Source organism: Coregonus clupeaformis, chromosome 5 (genome assembly GCF_020615455.1).
Source record: "Coregonus clupeaformis isolate EN_2021a chromosome 5, ASM2061545v1, whole genome shotgun sequence".
In the NCBI taxonomy this organism is placed as follows: domain Eukaryota; kingdom Metazoa; phylum Chordata; class Actinopteri; order Salmoniformes; family Salmonidae; genus Coregonus; species Coregonus clupeaformis.
The window spans coordinates 36,770,341-36,794,357 of NC_059196.1; the positions used below are offsets into that span (position 1 = coordinate 36,770,341).

General features: G+C 42.6%; 1 protein-coding gene across 1 annotated transcript in view; it reads right to left on the reverse strand.

The window, feature by feature from the left end:
* cntn5 (contactin 5) overlaps positions 1-24,017 on the reverse strand; it is a 542,763-nt gene that overhangs the window by 329,175 nt on the left and 189,571 nt on the right. Inside the window, exons 3-5 of the mRNA XM_041876697.2 lie at positions 21,253-21,465; positions 5,544-5,667; positions 4,560-4,735 (exon numbers count right to left, since the gene is read on the reverse strand). Coding sequence (XP_041732631.1) covers positions 4,560-4,735; positions 5,544-5,667; positions 21,253-21,465 — 513 coding nt within the window. The remainder of the gene's footprint in view (positions 1-4,559; positions 4,736-5,543; positions 5,668-21,252; positions 21,466-24,017) is intronic.

Consider the following 24,017-nt stretch of genomic DNA (forward strand, 5'->3'; position numbering starts at 1 on the left):
ATTTGACCTGTCACCTAAAACCCTCACAAACTTTTACAGATGCACCATTGAGAGCATCCTGTCGGGCTGTATCACCGCCTGGTACGGCAACTGCACCGCCCACAACCGCAGGGCTCTCCAGAGGGTGGTGCGGTCTGCCCAACGCATTACCGGGGTCAAACTACCCGACCTCCAGGACACCTACAGCACCCGATGTCACAGGAAGGCCAAAAAAATCATCAAGGACATCAACCACCCGAGCCACTGCCTGTTCACCCCACTATCATCCAGAAGGTGAGGTCAGTACAGGTGCATCAAAGCTGGGACCGAGAGACTGAAAAACAGCTTCTATCTCAAGGCTATCAGACTGTTAAATAGCAATCACTAGCACATTCGAGGCTGCTGCCTATAGACATAGACTAGAAATCATTGGCCACTTTAAGAAATGGAACACTAGTCACTTTAATAATGTTTACATATCTTGCATTACTCATCTCATATGTATATATTGTATTCTATAATATTCTACTGTATCTTAGTCAATGCCGCTCTGACATCGCTCGTCCATATACACCACCGTTCAAAGGTTTAGGGTCACATTGAAATGTCTTTGTTTTCGTAAGAAAAGCTAATTTTTTGTCCATTAAAATAACATCAAATTAATCAGAAATACAGCGTAGACATTGTTAATGTTGTAAATGGCTATTGTAGCTGGAAACGGCTGATTTTTTATGGAATATCTACATAGGCGTACAGAGGCCCATTATCAGTAACCATCAATCCTGTGTTCCAATGGCACGTTGCGTTTGCTAATCCAAGTTTATCATTTTCAAAGGCTAATTGATCAGAAAACCCTTTTGCAATTATGTTAGCACAGCTGAAAACTGTTGTGCTGATTAAAGAAGCAATAAAACTGGCCTTCTTGAGACTAGTTGAGTATCTGGAGGATCAGCAATTGTGGGTACGATTACAGGCTCAAAATGGCCAGAAACAAATAACTTTATTCTGAAACTCGTCAGTCTATTCTTGTTCTGAGAAATTAAGGTTATTCCATGAGAGAAATTGCTAAGAAACTGAAGAGCTTGTACAATGCTGTGTACTACTCCCTTCACAGAACAGCGCAAACTGGCTGTAACCAGAATAGAAAGAGGAGTGGGAGGCCCCGGTGCACAACTGAGCAAGAGGACAAATACATTAGAGTGTCTAGTTTGAGAAACAGACGCCTCACAGGTCCTCAACTGGCAGCTTCATTAAATAGTACCCGCAAAACACCAGTCTCAACGTCAACAGTGAAGAGGCGACTCCGGGATGCTGAGCTTCTAGGCAGAGTTGAAAAGAAAAAGCCATATCTCAGATTGGCCAATAAAAATAAAAGATTAAGATGGGCAGTCTGAGATATGGCTTTTTCTTTGCAGCTCCTTCAGGGTTATCTTTGGTCTCTTTGTTGCCTCTCTGATTAACGCCCTCCTTGCCTGGTCCGTGAGTTTTGGTGGGAGGCCCTCTGTTGGCAGGTTTATTGTGGTGCTATATTCTTTCAATTTTTAATCATGGATTCAATGGTGCTCCGTGGGATGTTCAAAGTTTCAGATATTTTTTCATAACCCAACCCTGATCTGTACTTCTCCACAACTTTGTCCCTGACCTGTTTGGAGAGCTCCTTGGTCTTCATGGTGCCACTTGCTTGGTGGTGCCCCTTGCTTAGTGGTGTTGCAGACTCTGAGGCCTTTCAGAACAGGTGTATATATATATATATGTATTTAACCTTTATTTAACTAGGCAAGTCAGTTAAGAACAAATTCTTATTTACAATGACGGCTTACACCGGCCAAACCCGGATGAATCTGGGCCAATTGTGCGCCGCCCTATGGGACTCCCAATCACGGCCAGTTGTGATACAGCCTGGAATCGAACCAGGGGGTCTGTAGTGACGCCTCGAGCACTGAGATGCAGTGCCTTAGACCGGGAGCCCCGAGTGGCGCATATATACTGAGATCATGTGACAGATCATTTGACACTTAGATTGCACACAGGTGGACTGTATTTATGTGACTTCTGAAGGTAATTGGTTAAACCAGATCTTATTTAGGGGCTTCATAGCAAAGGGGGTGAATACATATGCACGCACCACTTTTCCGTTATTTATTTTTTAGAATTTCACTTCACCAATATGTCCATTACATGAAATCCAATTAAAAATCTATTTAAATTATAGGTTGTAATGCAACAAAATAGGAAAAATGCCAAGGTGGATGAATACTTTTTTCAAGGCACTGTATATTCTCTAGCAGCAACAGTCCACTGGCTGAGAATAGTGGAACATAAGCTCCCTGTAGGCATGGCAATAAGAAGCAAAACATACAATGTGTTTCTCCAGCGAGCACAGTCGCCCACCACCAGGGCAGCTAAGCACAGAGTTAAGGGTCAAACAGCAGTTACAGTGCCTTCAGAAAGTATTCATACTCCTGGACTTAATATGAGCAAATTTATTGAAAATGAAATACAGAAATATCTCATTTACATAAGTATTCAAAATCCCGAGTCAATACTTTGTAGAAGCAACTTTGACAGCGATTACAGCTGGGAGTCTTTCTGGGTCTCTAAGAGCTTTCCACACCTGGATTGTACAATATTTGCCCATTATTCTTTTCAAAATTCTTCAAGCTCTGTCAAATTGGTTGTTGATCATTGCTTGATGAATTCATCTCCCAGTGTCTGGTGGAAATCAGACTGAACCAGGTTTTCCTCTAGGATGTTGCCTGTGCTTAGCTCCATTCCATTTCTTTTTTATCCTGAAAACCTCCCTAGTCCTTAATGATTACAAGCATACCCATAACATGATGCAGCCATCACTATAGTTGAAAATATGGAGAGTGGTACTCAGTAATGTGTTGTTGGATTTGCCCCAAAAATAACACTTTATATTCAGGACAAAAAGTTAATTGCTTTGCCACGTTTATTGCAGTGTTACTTTAGTGCCTTGTTGCAAACAGGATGCATGTTTTGGAATATTTTTATTCTGTACAGGCTTCCTTCTTTTCACTCTGTCAATTAGGTTAGTATTGTGGAGTAACTACAATGTTGTTGATCCATCCTCAGTTTTCTCCTATTCACAGCCATTAAACTCTGTAACTGTTTTAAAGTCACCATTGGCCTCATGGTGAAATCCCTGAGCGGTTTCCTTCCTCTCCGGCAACTGAGTTAGGAAGGACGCCTGTATCTTTGTAGTGACTGGGTGTATTGATACACCATCCAAAGTGTAATTAATAACTTCACCATGCTCAAAGGGATATTCAATGTCTGCTTTTTTTGTTTTGTTTTCCCATCTACCCTTCTTGGAAAACCCCCCTGGTCTTTGTGGTTGAATCTGTTTGAAATTCACTGCTCGACTGAGGGACCTTACAGATAATTGTATATGTGGAGTACAGAGATGAGGTAGTCATTCAAAAAATCAAGTTAAACACTATTATTGCACACCGAGTGAGTCCATGTAACTTATTATGTGACTTGTTAAGCACATTTTTACTCCTGAACTTATTTAGGCTTGCCATAACAAAGGGGTTGAATACTTATTGACTCAAGACATTTCAGCTTTTCATTTTTAATTCATTTGTAAAAAATAATAATTGAAAAAACATAATTCCACTATGACATTATGGGGTACTGTGTTTAGGCCAGTGACCCAAATCTTAATTTAATCCATATTAAAGTCAGGCTGTAACACAACAAAATGTGGAAAAAGTCAAGGGGTGTGAGTCCTGTCTGAAGGCACTGTAGCTACCCAGTGGAGCCCAACACAGCGCTGCCTGTCTGAACAACGTGGGTTTAACGTGGTCCTCTGTAGCTCAGCTGGTAGGGCACGGCGCTTGTAACGCCAAGGTAGTGGGTTCGATCCCCGGGACCACCCATACACAAAAATGTATGCACACATGACTGTAAGTCGCTTTGGATAAAAGCGTCTGCTAAATGGCATATTATTATTTTTTAAGTTCAGCCACTGTGTATTTACTCCTGGAACCATACAGGGTCGATTTTTAAGCCGCATAGAGAGTGAAGCTTCAAATAGAATCATCTCAGAGCAGAGAAAACCAAGATGTTTTATAACGTCAGAGGTGGGCTACTGCTAATATTTTCTAGTATTCATCATAACTATTCTGAAAACTTCTTAAGGCCTGTGTTGAGTAATGCTCCTTGAGAGGCTGAGGAGGTACTTGATTTTTGAGGGAATTATAATGTCACTATCAGAGATACAAGATGATGGTAAAAAAGTTACGTTTTTAAGCCCCACAATTAAGTTTTCTAAATGTTCCATTGACTAAGGACTGGATTCAATCTGTATCACAGAAGTATAGCGAAATATCCGCGTTATAGCTCAACTTATAACGTGTTCAGGGAGACTGCATTCACGATAAACGCTGCATACAGTATGTCGACTTAATCGGAAATTACCTTTATATTTTTTACGAGGATCTTCCACGATACCTCCGCGATAGGGATTGAATCCAGTTTTTCTTCCAGTCTAACGTACTGTATATAATACTATATTATATGTAAATGGAGAGATCAGAGAGAGAGATACTCACAGGCAAACTGTAGCAGGGCGTCCCGACTCAGGATCGTCCCGTAGCTGTTCTCCACCTTACACTGGTATCTCCCATAGTCAGCCGTCTCACTGGCGTTGGTTATTATCAAGTTGCCGTCGATCAAGCTGTAACGGTAATCTGCCTCCACGTCCACTACTGTTCCATTGATGAACCAACTGCAGACATACACAATGATACCAAAGGGCATGGTTACATTCCTCCATTAAAAAGCGAACAGTAGAAAAAACTGTGGCTCGGATTATTATGAATATACAGTGAGGGAAAAAAGTATTTGATCCCCTGCTGATTTTGTACATTTGCCCACTGACAAAGAAATGATCAGTCTATAATTTTAATGGTAGGTTTATTTGAACAGTGAGAGACAGAATAACAACAAAAAAATCCAGAAAAACGCATGTCAAAAATGTTATAAATTGATTTGCATTTTAATGAGGGAAATAAGTATTTGACCCCGTCTAAATCAGAAAGATTTCTGGCGAGAAATCAGAGAGAGAGAGAGAGAGAGAGAGAGAGAGAGAGAGAGAGAGAGAGAGAGAGAGAGAGATGGACAGAGAGAGAGAGAGAGAGAGAGAGATGGACAGAGAGAGAGAGAGAGAGATGGACAGAGAGAGAGAGAGAGAGAGAGAGAGAGAGAGAGAGAGAGAGAGAGAGAGAGAGAGAGGGAGGGAGGAGGGAGAGAGAGAGAGAGAGAGAGAGAGAGAGAGAGAGAGAGAGAGAGAGAGAGAGAGAGAGAGAGAGAGAGAGAGAGAGAGAGAGAGAGAGAGAGAGAGAGAGAGAGAGAGAGAGAGAGAGAGAGAGAGAGAGAGAGAGAGAGAGAGAGAGAGAGAGAGAGAGGGAGGGAGAGAGAGAGAGAGAGAGAGAGAGAGAGAGAGAGAGAGAGAGATACAGGTATAGGGTTAGATAGAGGTATAGGGTTAGATAGAGGTATAGGGTATAGGGTTAGAGACATAGACAGAGACATACCTGTATACAGGTACAGGGTTGCCTCTGGCTTCACAGCTCATCATCACTTTCTTCTCCTCAGAGTCCAACGCAAAGATGGCGTCATGTGGTTCCTGGACAAACACCGGCCCAAACTCTCCACGCTCTGAATGACATAGAAAAGAAAGAGGAGTTTAGATAAAACACAACGTTGGAACACGTTGAAGAAAGCTGACACCGAAACGTCTGGGGGAATCCTTCCTCCTGGAAAGCAAGACAAAATACTTAAAAATACAAATAAAGGAATTTCTGAAGTTTTGTCTATTTGTGTAAACAACCCTTCATGTTTTAGAGGGAGTTACACCAACACTACATCATTCAGCACTAAATCAGATGATTTTGGAAGGAGTTACAGCACTAAATCATTCTATTACCAGAGGTGGACGTGGTGTCACTAACTGAGCAATGGCCTGGTAGTCAGATTGAACATCCCATCCTATTGGTCAAAAGTAGTGTAGGAAATAGAGTGCAATTTGGGAGACACATTTACTCCATATTACAGGTCATATGGATGTTACCTTCCTCTAATTCTCCTGTCCTAATTCTCTTCTACTTCCATCTCAATATGAATCAACTCAATATGAATCACTCAATATGAATCAACTCAATATGAATCAACTCAATATGAATCAGCTCAATATGAATCACTCAATATGAATCACCTCAATATGAATCACTCAATATGAATCACTCAATATGAATCAACTCAATATGAATCAGCTCAATATGAATCAACTCAATATGAATCAGCTCAATATGAATCACTCAATATGAATCACCTCAATATGAATCACTCAATATGAATCACTCAATATGAATCAACTCAATATGAATCAGCTCAATATGAATCAACTCAATATGAATCAGCTCAATATGAATCAACTCAATATGAATCACTCAATATGAATCAACTCAATATGAATCAACTCAATATGAATCAGCTCAATATGAATCAACTCAATATGAATCACTCATAGAGAGGGAGAGATGAAAAGAGAGAGAGAGAGAGAGGGAGATAGATATATACATATATATACAGTGAGGGAAAAAAGTATTTGATCCCCTGCTGATTTTGTACGTTTTCCCACTGACAAAGAAATGATCAGTCTATAACTTTAGTGGTAGGTTTATTTGAACAGTGAGAGACAGAATAACAACAACAAAATCCAGAAAAACGCATGTCAAAAATGTTATAAATTTATTTGCATTTTAATGAGGGAAATAAGTATTTGACCCCCTCTCAATCAGAAAGATTTCTGGCTCCCAGGTGTCTTTTATACAGGTAACGAGCTGAGATTAGGAGCACACTTTTAAAGGGAGTGCTCCTAATCTCAGTTTGTTACCTGTATAAAAGACACCTGTCCACAGAAGCAATCAATCAATCAGATTCCAAACTCTCCACCATGGCCACGACCAAAAAGCTCTCCAAGGATGTCAGGGACAAGATTGTAGACCTACACAAGGCTGGAATGGGCTACAAGACCATCGCCAAGCAGCTTGGTGAGAAGGTGACAACAGTTGGTGCGATTATTTGCAAATGGAAGAAACACAAAAGAACTGTCAATCTCCCTAGGCCTGGGGCTCCATGCAAGATCTCACCTCGTGGAGTTGCAATGATCATGAGAACGGTGAGGAATCAGCCCAGAACTACACGGGCGGATCTTATCAATGATCTCAAGGCAGCTGGGACCATAGTCACCAAGAAAACAATAGGTAACAGACTACGCCGCGAAGGACTGAAATACTGCAGCGCCCGCAAGGTCCCCCTGCTCAAGAAAGCACATATACAGTTTGCCAATGAACATCTGAATGATTCAGAGGAGAACTGGGTGAAAGTGTTGTGGTCAGATGAGACCAACATCGAGCTCTTTGGCATCAACTCAACTTGCCGTGTTTGGAGGAGGAGGAATGCTGCCTATGACCCCAAGAACACCATCCCCACCGTCAAACATGGAGGTGGAAACATTATGCTTTGGGGGTGTTTTTCTGCTAAGGGGACAGGACAACTTCACCGCATCAAAGGGACGATGGACGGGGCCATGTACCGTCAAATCTTGGGTGAGAACCTCCTTCCCTCAGCCAGGGCATTGAAAATGGGTCGTGGATGGGTATTCCAGCATGACAATGACCCAAAACACACGGCCAAGGCAACAAAGGAGTGGCTCAAGAAGAAGCACATTAAGGTCCTGGAGTGGCCTAGCCATTCTCCAGACCTTAATCCCATAGAAAATCTGTGGAGGGAGCTGAAGGTTCGAGTTGCCAAACATCAGCCTCGAAACCTTAATGACTTGGAGAAGATCTGCAAAGAGGAGTGGGATGTGTGCAAACCTGGTGGCCAACTACAAGAAATGTCTGACCTCTGTGATTGCCAACAAGGATTTTGCCACCAAGTACTAAGTCATGTTTTGCAGAGGGGTCAAATACTTATTCCCCTCATTAAAATGCAAATCAATTTATAACATTTTTGACATGCGTCTTTCTGGATTTTGTTGTTGTTATTCTGTCTCTCACTGTTCAAATAAACCTACCATTAAAATGATAGACTGATCATGTCTTTGTTAGTGGGCAAACGTACAAAATCAGCAGGGGATCAAATACTTTTTTCCCTCACTGTATATATACATATATATATATATATATATATATATATATATATATATATATAGAGAGAGAGAGAGAGAGGGGAGAGAGAGAGAGAGAGGGGAGAGAGGGAGAGGATGAGAGAGAGAGAGAGAGAGAGAGAGAGAGAGAGAGAGAGAGAGAGAGAGAGAGAGAGAGAGAGAGAGAGAGAGAGAGATATATACATATATATATATATATATATATATATAGAGAGAGAGAGAGAGAGAGAGAGAGAGGATGAGAGAGAGAGAGAGAGAGAGAGAAAGAGAGAGAGAGACAGTTGCTTTATCTGTATACTATATATAGTTCATGCTTGTCTGAAGGAAGAACAGTGCTGGTTCTCCAGCAGCATGTGTACACGTTGTGTCTGTGTGGAGTCTGGAGTCGCTAGGGCAACGGGCCTGTCTGCTCTGCTTGGAGTCGCTAGGGCAACGGGCCTGCCTGCTCTGCTTGGAGTCGCTAGGGCAACGGGCCTGCCTGCTCTGCTCAGAAAAGATGGGGGAGGAGCAGAGGGGGAAGGAGCAGAGGGGGGAGGAGCAGACGGGCCTAGAACAGAGAGGAGAAAAAATGGCAGCTGGACAGAACTCAGATAACTCAGATAACTCATCCAACGGGCTTTGACTTCCCAAACACGGCAGAAAGCTAACACAGTATGATGCCCGTCACCTTATTCATTCAGCCCCTTACTTAGACTGCAGGTTAAACTTAGGGGTCCTGTTAACGCAGAATTCTGTGTTTTTCACGCAGGAAAAACAAGAAAAGGCATAAGAAATAGACGTCAGTGACATCATCAGTGACATCATCCTCCCTGTCATACACTATATACACAGCAGTATGTGGACACCCCTTAAATGAGTGGATTTTGCTATTTCAGCCACTCCCGTTGCTGACAGGTGTATAAAACCGAGCACACAGACATGCAATCTCCATAGACAAACATTGGCAGTAGAATGGCCCATACTGAAGAGATCGGTGACTTTCAATGTGGCACCGTCATAGGATGCCAATTTTCCAACAAGTCAGTTCATCACATCAAATTTCTGCCCTGCTAGAGCTGCCCCGGTCATCTGTAAGTGTTGTTATTGTGAAGTGGAAACGTCTAGGAGCAACAACGGCTCAGCCGCGAAGTGGTAGGCCACACAAGCTCGAGTGCTGAAGCGCGTAGCGCGTAAAAATGGTCTGTCCTCAGTTGCAACACTCACTACCGAGTTCCAAACTGCCTCTAGAAGCAAGGTCAGCACAATAACTGTTCATCGGAAGCTTCATGAAATGGGTTTCCATGGCCGAGCAGCCGCACACAAGCCTAAGATCACCATGCACAATGCCAAGAATCAGCTGGAGTGGTGTAAAGCTCACCTCTATTGGACCCTGGAGCAGTGGAAACGCGTTCTCTGGAGTGATGAGTCACACTTCACCATCTGGCAGTCCGACGGACAAATCTGGGTTTGGCGGATGCCCGAATGCATATTGCCAAGTGTAAAGTTTGGTAGAGGAGGAATAATGGTCTGGGGCTGGTTCGGGCTAGGCCCCTTAGTTCCTGTGAAGGGAAATCTTAACGGTACAGCATACAACGATATTTTAGATGATTCTGTGCTTCCAACTTTGTGGCAACAGTTTGGGGAAGGCCCTTTCCTGTTTCAGCATGACAATGCTCCCGTGCACAAAGCGAGGTCCATACAGAAATGGTTTGTCGAGATCGGTGCGGAAGAACTTGACTGGCCTGCACAGAGCCCTGACCTCAACCCCATCAAACACATTTGGGATGAATTGGAACGCCGACTGCGAGCCAGGCCTAATCGCCCAACATCAGTACCTGACCTCACTAATGCTCTTGTGGCTGAATGGAAGCAAGTCCCCGCAGCAATGTTCCAACATCTAGTGGAAAGCCTTCCCAGAAGAGTGGAGGCTGTTATAGCAGCAAAGGGGGGACCAACTCCATATTAATGCCCATGATTTTGGAATGAGATGTTCGACAAACAGTTGTCCACATACTTTTGGCCATGTAGTGAACACTGAGTATACCAAACATTAGGAACACCTTCCAAATATTGAGTTTCTCCTAGTCAGTCTATGTCATGGAAAGAACAGGTGTTCTTAATATTTTGTATACTCAGTGGACGTCTCTCTATTATGCATGGGAATACTTTGGAACCGATTTTCCAAAATTAAAATAATTTGGAGCTGATTTGCTGGTGTTTTTTTTTTACAGTCTTTGTGCACTTTTCTGGTCCTTCCTACGTAAGACAGGACACAACACACTGCAGGCCTTGGCTGAGCATTAGCTGGGAAGTAGAGTGCTCTCCACATAGCTTAATGGCTATTAATCCATAGCATCAAGTGGGGTTACTAAAAGCAGCTAGCTAGCAGTGCTGGGACTGAGTTCCAGTCAGGAGCTGTTGCTTAAGGACATGGAGATGAGAGGAGGGCTGAGTCCCAAACGGCATCCTATTCCTATTTCCATCCTATTAGCAGGGCTCTGGTCAAAAGTAGTGCACTACGTAGGGAATAGGGTGCCTCTTCGGGAAGCATTCGAAGAGCAGAAATGCAGCCCATGAGTACTGCTGTCCTAACACCGAAAAACAACACCACTGGAGAGGACAAATACGGTCTAACTAAAGATCTGGCTCACAGGCCGCTGAGGACTTTCATTTCAAGGCTTTCAAATAGATGGAAAAAGTCTGAAGAGCCTTTTGCTGAACACACAGAGAGCTTTGGCAGCTTTCATGACTTTAAAGCATGTCTGATTATGTGACAGTTTACCAACAACACAGTTCCATATATTCACTTTTTGTCTTCGCCCAGCGTCATCTGTGGTTTAATTTATCAAAATGCCAACACAATACTGGGGCTACATGCTGTTATACTGAATACAAAATGAAACGTCTCAAAAAGTACCACTAACAGATTAACATGATATCACCAGCCTCCCCTTAGTACCACTAACAGATTGACATGATACCACCAGCCTCCCCTTAGTACCACTAACAGATTAACATGATACCACCAGCCTCCCCTTAGTACCACTAACAGATTAACATGATACCACCAGCCTCCCCTTAGTACCACTAACAGATTAACATGATATCACCAGACTCCCCTTAGTACCACTAACAGATTAACATGATACCACCAGCCTCCCCTTAGTACCACTAACAGATTAACATGATATCACCAGCCTCCCCTTAGTACCACTAACAGATTAACATGATATCACCAGCTTCCCCTTAGTACCACTAACAGATTAACATGATATCACCAGCCTCCCCTTAGTACCACTAACAGATTAACATGATATCACCAGCCGCCCCTTAGTACCACTAACAGATTAACATGATATCACCAGCCTCCCCTTAGTACCACTAACAGATTAACATGATATCATCAGACTCCCCTTAGTAAAACTAACAGATTAACATGATATCACCAGCCTCCCCTTAGTACCACTAACAGATTAACATGATATCACCAGCCTCCCCTTAGTACCACTAACAGATTGACGATCACTATGTGGTTCTGGCAATAATTTGATGATTTTGCAGTTTTATAATGTCACCTTAATCAGTCATCTGAAAGCACAGTTCCTATCCGTCAAGCTCAAGGTAACGACAACCTCTCCTCTCCTCTCCCCTCTCCCCTCTCCCCTCTCCTCTCTCCTCCTCTCCTCTCCTCTCCTCTCCTCTCCTCTCCTCTCCTCTCCTCTCCTCTCCTCTCCTCTCCTCTCCTCTCCACCCCTTCTCCTCTCCTCTCCCTCCTCTCCTCTCCTCTCCTCCCTCTCCTCTCCTCTCCTCTCCCTCTCCTCTCCTCTCCTCTCCTCTCCTCTCCTCTCCTCTCCTCTCCTCTCCTCTCCTCAGAGAGGAGTTACATTGATACTATCCTATGCAACAGAAAAAAAAAAGTAATAATAATAATAAATAAAATAATAGTATATAAGTAAGTATCTGGATGTTAATAGAAATAGTACATAGATATATTAAAATGATATGATGGGGTGGGGGGGAGGGATTACAGAGGCTATATTAAGTTCTCAGAGCAGAGTTTACTCTCAAAGCAATTGAGAAATTGCTGCCAGACCTTATAAAACTTTTCAGAGGAGCCACGGGTGGAATATTTTAGCGTCTCAAGTTTAAGATGGACCATAACATCCCTGACCCAGTGAGCATGCGATGGCGGGGTACCTGACTTCCACTTCAAAAGAACAAGTGGGCGGGATGAGATGGCTATGGCCTTTACTTGGGTGTTGCAGAGAGTGAGCCCTTCGGGGACTACCCAGAAAATATTGACAGAGGGTTCTGGGGCAATTTCCTTAATTCATATGTACACTACCGTTCAAAAGTTTGGAGTCACTTAGAAATGTCCTTGTTTTCAAAAAATAAAATAAAAAAATTGTCCATTAAAATAACATCAAATTGATCAGAAATACAGTGTAGACATTGTTAATGTTGTAAATGGCTATTGTAGCTGGAAACGGCTGATTTTTTATGGAATATCTACATAGGAGTACAGAGGCCCATTATCAGCAACCATCAGTCCTGTGTTCCAATGGCACGTTGTGTTTGCTAATCCAAGTTGATCATTTTAAAAGGCTAATTGATCATTAGAAAACCCTTTTGCAATTATGTTAGCACAGCTGAAAACTGTTGTGCTGATTCAAGAAGCAATAAAACTGGCCTTCTTGAGACTAGTTGAGTATCTGGAGCATCAGCAATTGTGGGTTCGATTACAGGCTCAAAATGGCCAGAAACAAATAACTTTCTTCTGAAACTCGTCAGTCTATTCTTGTTCTGAGAAATGAAGGCTATTCCATGCGAGAAATTGCTAAGAAACTGAAGAGCTTGTACAATGCTGTGTACTACTCCCTTCACAGAACAGCGCAAACTGGCTGTAACCAGAATAGAAAGAGGAGTGGGAGGCCCCGGTGCACAACTGAGCAAGAGGACAAATACATTAGAGTGTCTAGTTTGAGAAACAGACGCCTCACAGGTCCTCAACTGACAGCTTCATTAAATAGTACCCGCAAAACACAAGTCTCAACGTCAACAGTGAAGAGGCGACTCCGGGATGCTGACCTTCTAGGCAGAGTTGCAAAGTAAAAGCCATATCTCAGACTGGCCAATAAAAATAGAAGATTAAGATGGGCAGTCTGAGATATGGCTTTTTCTTTGCAACTCTGGGGCGGTAAGCAAATTGAAGTGGGTCTAGGGTGGCAGGTAAGGTAGAGGTGATATGACTAGTCTCTCAAAGCACTTCATGATGACAGAACTGAGTGCTAAGGGGCGATAGTCATTTAGTTCAGTTACCTTTGCTTTCTTGGGTACAGGGACAATGGTGGCCATCTTGAAGCTTGTGGGGACACAAGACTGGGATAGGGAGAGATTGAATATGTCTGTAAACACATTCCAGACAGCTGGTCTGCGCATGCTCTGAGGACGTGGCTAGGAATGCCATCTGGGCCGGCAGCCTTGCAAGGTTTTACACGCTTAAATGTCTTATTCACGTCGGCCACGGAGAAGGAGAGCCCACAGTCCTTGGTAGCGGGCCGCGTCGGTGGCACTGTATTATCCTCAAAGCGGGCGAAGAAGGTGTTTCGCTTGTCTGGAAGCGAGACGTCGGTGTTGGCGACGTGGCTGGTTTTCCTTTTGTAGTCCGTGATTGTCTGTAGACCCTGCCACATACGTCTCGTGTCTGAGCCGTTGAATTGCAACTCACAGACAGGAACACACACCAAAGTTTTGAGAATAACACAAAAACTAATTTTCACAAAGTCTGCTGCCTCAGTTTTGATGATGGCAATTTGCATATACTCCAGAATGTTATGAAGTGATCAGATGAATTGCAATTAATTGCAAAGTCCCTCTTTGCCATGAAAATGAACTTAATCCCCCAAAAAACATTTCCACTGCATTTCAGCCCTGCCACAAAAGGACAGTGAGGCGAAGACTTGGATGACCTGGTGTCAAGAAGGGCAGCAAAGAAGCCACTTCTCTCCAGGAAAAACATCAGGGACAGACTGATATTCTGCAAAATGTACAGGGATTGGACTGCTGAGGACTGGGGTAAAGTCATTTTCACTGATGAATCCCCTTTCCGATTGTTTGGGGCATCTGGAAAAAAGCTTGTCCGGAGAAGACAAGGTGAGCGTTACCATCAGTCCTGTGTCATGCCAACAGTAAAGCATCCTGAGACCATTCATGTGTGGGGTTGCTTCTCAGCCAAGGGAGTGGGCTCACTTACAATTTTGCCAAAGAACACAGCCATGAATAAAGAATGGTACCAACACATCCTCCGAGAGAAACTTCTCCCAACCATCCAAGAACAGTTTGGTGACGAACAATGCCTTTTCCAGCATGATGGAGCACCTTGCCATAAGGCAAAAGTGATAACTAAGTGGCTCGGGGAACAAAACATCGACATGTTGGGTCCATGGCCAGGAAAGAAAGTCCCCAGACCTTAATCCCATTGAGAACTTGTGGTCAAGAGGCAGGTGGACAAACAAAAACCCACAAATTCTGACAAACTCCAAGCATTGATTATGCAAGAATGGGCAGCCATCAGTCAGGATGTGGCCCAGAATTGCAGAGGTCTTGAAAAAGAAGGGTCAACACTGCAAATATTGACTCTTTGCATAAACTTAATGTAATTGTCAATAAAAGCCTTTGATACTTATGGAATGCTTGTAATTATACTTCAGTATACCATAGTAACATCTGACAAAAATATATCATAACACTGAAGCAGCGAACTTTGCGAAGACCAATACTTGTGTCAGTCTCAAAACCTTTGACCACGACTGTACATATACACTACCAGTCAAAAGTTTTAGAACACCTAGTCATTCAAGGGTTTTTCTTTATTTTTACTATTTTCTACATTGTTGAATAATAGTGAAGACATCAAATCTATGAAATAACACATATGGAATCATGCAGTAACCCAAAAAGTGTTAAACAAATATATTTTATATTTGAGATTCTTCAAATAGCCACCCTTTGCCTTGATGACAGCTTTGCACACTCTTGGCGTTCTATCAATCAGCTTCATGAGGTAGTCACATGGAATGCATTTCAATTAACAGGTGTGCCTTCTTAAAAGTTAATTTGTGGAATTTATTTCCTTCTTAATTTGTTTGAGCCAATCAGTTGTGTTGTGACAAGGTAGAGGGGGGTCTACAGAAGATAGCCCTATTTGGGATCAGACCAAGTCCATATTATGGCAAGAACAGCTCAAATAAGCAAAGAAAAATTATTGTCCATCATTACTTTAAGACATGAAAATCAGTAAATAGGGAACATTTCAAGAACTTTTAAAGTTTCTTCAAGTGCAGTCGCTAAAACCATCAAGCGCTATGATTAAACTGGCTCTCATGAGGACAACCACAGGAATGGAAGACCCAGAGTTACCTCTGCTGCAGAGGATATGTTCATTAGAGTTACCAGCCTCAGAAATTGCAGCCCAAATAAATGCTTCACAGAGTTCAAGTAACAGACACATCTCAACATCAACTGTTCAGAGGATACTGTGTGAATCAGGGCTTCATGGTCGAATTGCTGCAAAGAAACCACTACTAAAGGACACCAATAAGAAGAAGAGACTTGCTTGGGCCAAGAAACTTGAGCAATGGACATTAGACCAGTGGAAATTTGTCCTTTGGTCTGGAGTCCAAATTGGAGATTTTTGGTTCCAACCGCCGTGTCTTTGTGAGACACGGTGTGGGTGAACGGATGATCTCCGCATGTGTATTTCCCACCGTAAAGCATGGAGGAGGAGGTGTTATGGTGTGGGGGTGCTTTGCTGGTGACACTGTCTGTGATTCATTTAGAATTCAAGGCACACTTAACCAGCATGGCTACCACAGCATTCTGCAGCGATATGCCATCCCATCTGGGTTGGGCTTAGTGGGACTATAATTTGTTTTTCAACAGGACAATGACACAACACACCTCCAGACTGTCTAAGGGCTATTTGACCAAGAAGGAGAGTGATGGAGTGCTGCATCAGATGCCCTGGCCTACACAATTCCCTGACCTCAACCCAATTGAGATGGTTTGGGATGAGTCAGACCACAGATTGAAGGAAAAGCAGCCAACAAGTGCTCAGCATATGTGGGAACTCCTTCAAGACTATTGGAAAAGCATTCCAGGTGAAGCTGGTTGAGAGAATGCCAAGAGTGTTCAAAGCTGTCATCAAGGCAAAGGGTGGCTATTTGAAGAATCTAAAATCTGAAATATATTTTGATTTGTTTAACACTTTTTTCGTTACTATATGATTCCATTTGTGTTATTTCATAGTTTTGATGTCTTAACATTATTCTACAATGTAAAAAAAATTGTAAAAATAATGGAAAACCCTTGAATGAGTAGGTGTGTCCAGAGTTTTGACTGGTACTGTATCTAAGCCAATATTACATCAATCTCGATAAAAATGTGTTAATCAACTTGATTGGAGGCACACAACACACTAAAACTTTTGACTGGTAGTGTACGTTGCTAGCTACCATGACAAAGACCAAAGCCAGTGTTGTTGAGGACAGAGTTGTCTCTCTATCACACGTGAAGGATCTTTTAAACGAAAATAGATCTACAAGGAGTTGTTACAACAACAAGAAAATAGCTTCAAGTGTTTTGTCCAAATACTGGTGGATTCAACTAATAAAAGACTGGACCACCTGACCAGAGAGGTCCAGGACCTGAAGAACAGTTTGCAGTTCTCCCAGGGTCAGCTCAATGAGTTGAGCTCGATTAGGTGAAACAGGAGAACGGCAAGATGACAGCAATCTGAAAGTCATTGAGAGGACAGTTCTGTGTGTGAATCCATGATAACAATGACGGATAAATCAGATCTCGAGGGACAATCAAGGTGGAACAACCTGGACTGAGTCTGAGGACAAAGTGAGGGAAATGATCTCTGAGAAATTGAAGATGGACCACAGGAAGATGGAGGTGGAGCGCTCCCACAGGACTGGAAAACCCACCACCGGCCCAGGTGACAGGCCCAGGCCGATAGTGGTCAAGTTCCTGAGGTTCAAGGACAAGGTAGCTGTTCTGGAAAGAGCCAAGAACTTGAGAGGAACGTATATCTTCCTCAACGAGGACTATCCTGAAGCTGTGCGCCAGAAGAGGAAAGAACTGATCCCAGCCGTGAAAGCTGACAGAGCGCATGGGGACATTGCTTCCATCCGATATGACAGGCTCATTGTCCACCCTCCTTCCCAGAAGCCTGGAAGGGATGAGAGAGCCAAGCCTATGGGTTCATAGCTTATATTATTTTATCTTGCTTTGTTTGCTCTTTTCAGTATTATGTCTATCTCTGTTAAGCTACCCAGGAAAGGACTGAAAATAGCCCATATTAATATATGGAGCCTTAGAAATAAGGTTCATGAAATCAATAACTTGATAACATCAGATAACATTCATATATTAGCCATTTCTGAGGCTCACTTAGATCATTCATTTGATGATACAGCAGTAGCAATACAAGGATATAACATCTATAGAAGAGACAGAAATGCTTATGGGGGAGGTGTTGCTGTATATATTCAGAGTCATATCCCTGTAATGCTTAGAGAAGATCTTATGTCAAGTGTTATTGAAGTGTTGTGGTTGCAGGTTCACTTGGCACATCTAAAGCCTTTTCTTTTGGGGTGTTGCTATAGCCCACCAAGTGTGAACAGTCAGTATCTAAATAATATGTGTGAAATGCTTGATAGTGTATGTGATGTAAACAGAGAGGTCTACTTTCTTGGGGACCTGAATATTGACTGGTTTTCATCAAGCTGTCCGCTCAAGAGGAAGCTTCTCACTGTAAACAGTGCCTGTAATCTGGTTCAGGTTATTAATCAACCTACCAGGGTGTTTACAAACACTACAGGAACAAGATCATCCACATGTACTGATCACATTTTTACTAATACTGTAGAACTTTGTTCTGAAGCTGTGTCCGTATCCATTGGATGCACTGATCACAATATAGTGGCTATATCCAGGAAAGCCAAAGTTCCAACAGCTGGGCCTAAAATAGTGTATAAGAGATCATACAAAATATTTGCTGTGACTCTTATGTGGATGATGTTAAAAATATTTGTTGGTCTGATGTGATTAATAAGGAGCATCCAGATGCTGCACTTGATTAATTAATGAAATTGCTTCTTCCAATTATTAATAAACATGCACCTGTTAAGAAACTGACTGTTAGAACTGTTAAGGCTCCATGGATTGATGAGGAATTGAAAAGCTGTCTGGTTGAAAGAGACGGGGCAAAAGGAGTGGCTAATAAGTCTGGCTGCACATCTGACTGGCTGACTTACTGCAAATTGAGAAATTATGTGACTGAACTCTAAAAAAAGAAGAAGACACTGTAATATGAAGCCAAGATCAATGATATAAAGAATGTTGGGAAAAAAAAAACTTTGGAGTACTTTAAATTAAATTATGGGCAGAAAGACAAATTCAACTCCATCTCCATCGAATCAGATGGCTTATTCATCACAAAACAATTTGATGTTGCCAATTATTTTAATGATTACTTAATTGGCAAAGTGGGCAAACCTAGGCAGGAAATGCCAACAACAAACAGTGAGCCATCGTATTCATGCATAAAAAAACAAATAATGAAAGAAAAGCATAGCAAGTTTGAATTTTGTAAAGTTAGTGTGGGAGAGGTGGAACAATGATTGTAAACTATCAATAACGACAAACCTCCTGGCATTGACAACTTAGATGGAAAGCTGCTGAGGATGGTAGCTGACTCTATAGCCACTCCTATCTGTCATATCTTTAATCTGAGCAATAGAGGAAAGTCTTTGTCCTCAGGCCTGGAGGGAAGCAAAAGTAATTCCGCTACCCAAGAGTGGTAAAGCGGCCTTTACTGGTTCTAACAGCAGACCTATCAGCTTGCTGCCAGCTCTTAGCAAACTGTTGGAAATAATTGTGTTTGACCAAATACAGTGCTATTTCTCTGTATACAAATTAACAACAGACTTTTAGCATGCTTATAGAGAAGGGCACTAAACATGTACTGCACTGACACAAATGACTGATGATTGGTTGAAAGAAATGGATAGTAAGAAGATTGTGGGAGATGTACTGTCAGATTTCAGTGCAACCTTTGATATTATTGACCATCACCTGTTGTTGAAAAAAACATATGTCTTCCGGCTTTTCAACCTCTGCCATATTGTGGATTCAGAGCTATCTATCTAATAGAACTCAAAGGGTTTTCTTTAATGGAAGCGTCTCTAATATCAAACATGTAAAGTGTGGTGTACCGCAGGGCAGCTCTCTAGGCCCTCTTTTCTATTTTTACCAATGACCTGCCACTTGCATTAAACAAAGTATGTGTGTCCATGTATGCTGATGTTTCAACCATATACGCATCAGCAACCACAGCTAATTAAGTCACTGAAACCCTTAACAAAGAATGGCAGTCTGTTTTGGAATGGGTGGCAAGTCATAAACTGGCCCTGAACATCTCTAAAACTAAGAGCATTGTATTTGGTGCAAAAATAAAGAAAAATCCTTGAATGAGTAGGTGTTCTAAAACTTTTGACCGGTAGTGTATCTCACTGGAGAAAGCATCCGAGCGAGCGAAACAGCGCCCCTCTGTCTTACTATATGTAACGCATGTATCTAATGATGTCTGGACAAAAAGAGTATGACACACATACTGAGACAGAGGGGCACTGTTTCGCTCAATCAGATGCTTCATCTGAGATTGATGCGTCTTCTGTCAGTGCGAGTCTCGGTCAAATAAATGGTCAATATTTTAATATTTTATTTGGACGGGCAAGGAGGTACGGTAGTGCGGGCCAGTTCCCTTAAGACCTGCTGAGTCATGAAAAACATCCCTTACAACGGGCTTGCTATGTAGCCAAAATGGTTGTTGTAGTCCAACGGCACAAAATCCCTTAACAAACTACAAATCCCAACTGGTTTCTGGTCACTTCTGGCATACTTCTATATGGTTAGCATGCTAGCTGGATTCCCCCATTGTAAAGAGTGTGTTGTGTGCTTGTTAATACTGCTGCTATTAGCATTTAGTTCCCTTATATGCCCTTGTCTATCAGTTAACTGCTATTTAACTGTTATTGTTGCCATTATTGCTGGGTTAAAGTTATTACCATTGCACATTATAAGACACTTTATATGGTGTTTGCTACTGTTACTTGCTAATGCTAATATTCCACTGTCATATGCTACCTCAGTTGCTATAGATATTATTTATCATCTATGTTATCCCTCACTACTGCTCGATGCTATTGTCATTACATGCTATAGTCACTTTTATGCTAAGCTATGCTATTGCGATTACCTGCTCTCTTATGCTAATGCTAATTAATTTACGCTATTACCTTCTATTACTGCTGTGTTGCTATGGTATATGCTATGATATGCTCTTATGCTATTGCTGCTATGCTAGTTCCAGGCTAGGCTACTGTATCTACTGCTCATTCTCTATTATTCCATTGACACTTAGCAGTAGCTCTGCTGATGCATACATTTCCTGTTTCTACATATTTCCCAGAACACCATTCAGTCAACTACACTATAAAGCTGTGAGTGTCTGAGGTAATAAAGCGGGGATCATCAACTAGTTTCAGCCGCGGGACGATGTTTTCTTGAGCGGATGTTCGGGGGGGCCGGAACGTAATTACAAATAATTTGTAGACTGCAAATTGACCGCAAGATGCCCAAACAGATATAATGTTTGACTAAAACATAATCATTTCAAACCTTGCTTACATTTGTATACGATAGAGCGTATACAAATGGTAGAGCACGGCGCTTGTAACGCCAAGGTAATGGGTTCGATCCCCGGGACCACCCATACACTAAAATGTATGCACGCATGACTGTAAGTCGCTTTGGATAAAAGCGTCTGCTAAATGGCCTATATTTATTATTATTATATCTTCTATCCGGGGGAATACTTGGGAACAGATTTCTTAAATTAATATCACTTGGAGCTGATGTCCTGGTGTTTTTTTACAGTCTTTTACGTCCAACAACGAAAATTCCACACACACAAAAAAAATGGAGTAGACTATTAACCAGGACTGATTGACTGATTGACTGACCTTGGCTCCTGTATTCCTCCTGAGAGCTGAGCAGACTGAGGGTAGACAGATGATGGTTGGAGAAGGATGCCGGCAAGTCAGGTGTCACCAGCCCTCTGCCGTGGTCATGTCCGTGTGGAGGCCGGGGCCATGAACTGAGCAGCGACGAGGAGACGTCTGGTTTCATTCTCAACACTGCTGCGTACGACACTGGCATTACTGCTGCAGCAAAGTCTGCAACACATGGAAGGAGGGAATACGAACTGAGTTACATTTAAATGGCATGTTCACCTGATAATGTGCAGCAATTAAAATGTAATGCAATCTAGAGCTTGAAGCGTATAACAACATGTTTAGATACTGTATAATAGCAGCTATCCCCACTGTGAATTAGATAATGTACAATAGCAGGGAAACATGTCCAGCCTATTCAATGATTTTTAAACAACTATTGTAAAACATCTCTTTACTTTTTCCACATTTTGTTGTGTTACAGCCTGAATTTAGAATTGATTAAATTGAGATTTTGTGTATGTGGCTGACACACAATACCCCATAATGTCAATGCTGGAATTATGATTTTAGCAATGTTTACAAATTAATTAAAAATGAAAAGCTGAAAAGTATTCAACCCCTTTGTTATGGCAAGCCTAAATAGGTTTCCGCCAGACACTGGGAGATGAATTCCCCTTTCAGCACCAAGATGACATTGAATGTTCCCGAGTGGCCTAGTTACAGTTTTGACTTAACTCAGCTTGGAAATCTATGGCAAGACCTGAAAATGGATGTCTAGCAATGATCAACAACCAACTTGACTGAGCTTCAAGAATTTTTCTAAGAATAATGTGCAAATATTGTCCAATCCAGGTGTGCAAAGCTCTTAGATACAGTACTCCCCAGTAAGACTCCCAGCTGTAATCACTGCCAAAGGTGTTTCTAACATCTATTGACTCAGGGGTGTGAATATTTATGTAAATGAGATATTTCTGTATTGCATTTTCAATAAATTTGCAAAAAAATTATAAAAACATGTTTTCACTTTGTCATTATGGGGTATTGTGTGTAGATGGGTGAGGAAACAAATCAACGTAATCCGTTTTGAATTCAGGCTGTAACACAACAACATGTGGAATAAATCAAGGGGTGTGAATACTGTCTGAAGGCTCTGTAGCCTCAGCATACTAAAACACACTGATGGTTACTTTGTAATGAGCATTCGACAACAGAGACACAGTTATGTAACACAAGATCGTTAAACTTAAGCTTCTTGAGATGACAAGAGGGCAAACTACTAGTGGAGTGGGTCAGGCGGATTTGCTTTTATAGGACGCATCTCAAATGGCTCCCCATCCCGTATTTAGTGATGTCTCCCCATCCCGTATTTAGTGATGGCACCCCATCCCGTATTTAGTGATGGCACCCCATCCCGTATTTAGTGATGGCACCCCATCCCGTATTTAGTGATGGCACCCCATCCCGTATTTAGTGATGGCACCCCATCCCGTATTTAGTGATGGCACCCCATCCCGTATTTAGTGATGGCACCCCATCCCGTATTTAGTGATGGCACCCCATCCCGTATTTAGTGATGGCACCCCATCCCGTATTTAGTGATGGCACCCCATCCCGTATTTAGTGATGGCACCCCATCCCGTATTTAGTGATGGCTCCCCATCCCGTATTTAGTGATGGCTCCCCATCCCGTATTTAGTGATGGCACCCCATCCCGTATTTAGTGATGGCACCCCATCCCGTATTTAGTGATGGCACCCCATCCCGTATTTAGTGATGGCACCCCATCCCGTATTTAGTGATGGCACCCCATCCCGTATTTAGTGATGGCACCCCATCCCGTATTTAGTGATGGCACCCCATCCCGTATTTAGTGATGGCACCCCATCCCGTATTTAGTGATGGCACCCCATCCCGTATTTAGTGATGGCACCCCATCCCGTATTTAGTGATGGCACCCCATCCCGTATTTAGTGATGGCACCCCATCCCGTATTTAGTGATGGCACCCCATCCCGTATTTAGTGATGGCACCCCATCCCGTATTTAGTGATGGCACCCCATCCCGTATTTAGTGATGGCACCCCATCCCGTATTTAGTGATGGCACCCCATCCCGTATTTAGTGATGGCACCCCATCCCGTATTTAGTGATGGCACCCCATCCCGTATTTAGTGATGGCACCCCATCCCGTATTTAGTGATGGCACCCCATCCCGTATTTAGTGATGGCACCCCATCCCGTATTTAGTGATGGCACCCCATCCCGTATTTAGTGATGGCTCCCCATCCCGTATTTAGTGATGGCTCCCCATCCCGTATTTAGTGATGGCACCCCATCCCGTATTTAGTGATGGCACCCCATCCCGTATTTAGTGATGGCACCCCATCCCGTATTTAGTGATGGCACCCCATCCCGTATTTAGTGATGGCACCCCATCCCGTATTTAGTGATGGCACCCCATCCCGTATTTAGTGATGGCACCCCATCCCGTATTTAGTGATGGCACCCCATCCCGTATTTAGTGATGGCACCCCATCCCGTATTTAGTGATGGCACCCCATCCCGTATTTAGTGATGGCACCCCATCCCGTATTTAGTGATGGCACCCCATCCCGTATTTAGTGATGGCACCCCATCCCGTATTTAGTGCACTAATTTTGACTGGGGCTCATTTGGGACGCACCCATAGTCTCAGGACTGATATTAATCACAGCCTCATTAAACAAGTAGAACTATTTATAAAATGTCTTGCTGTAAAGTCTGGGGGAAGGC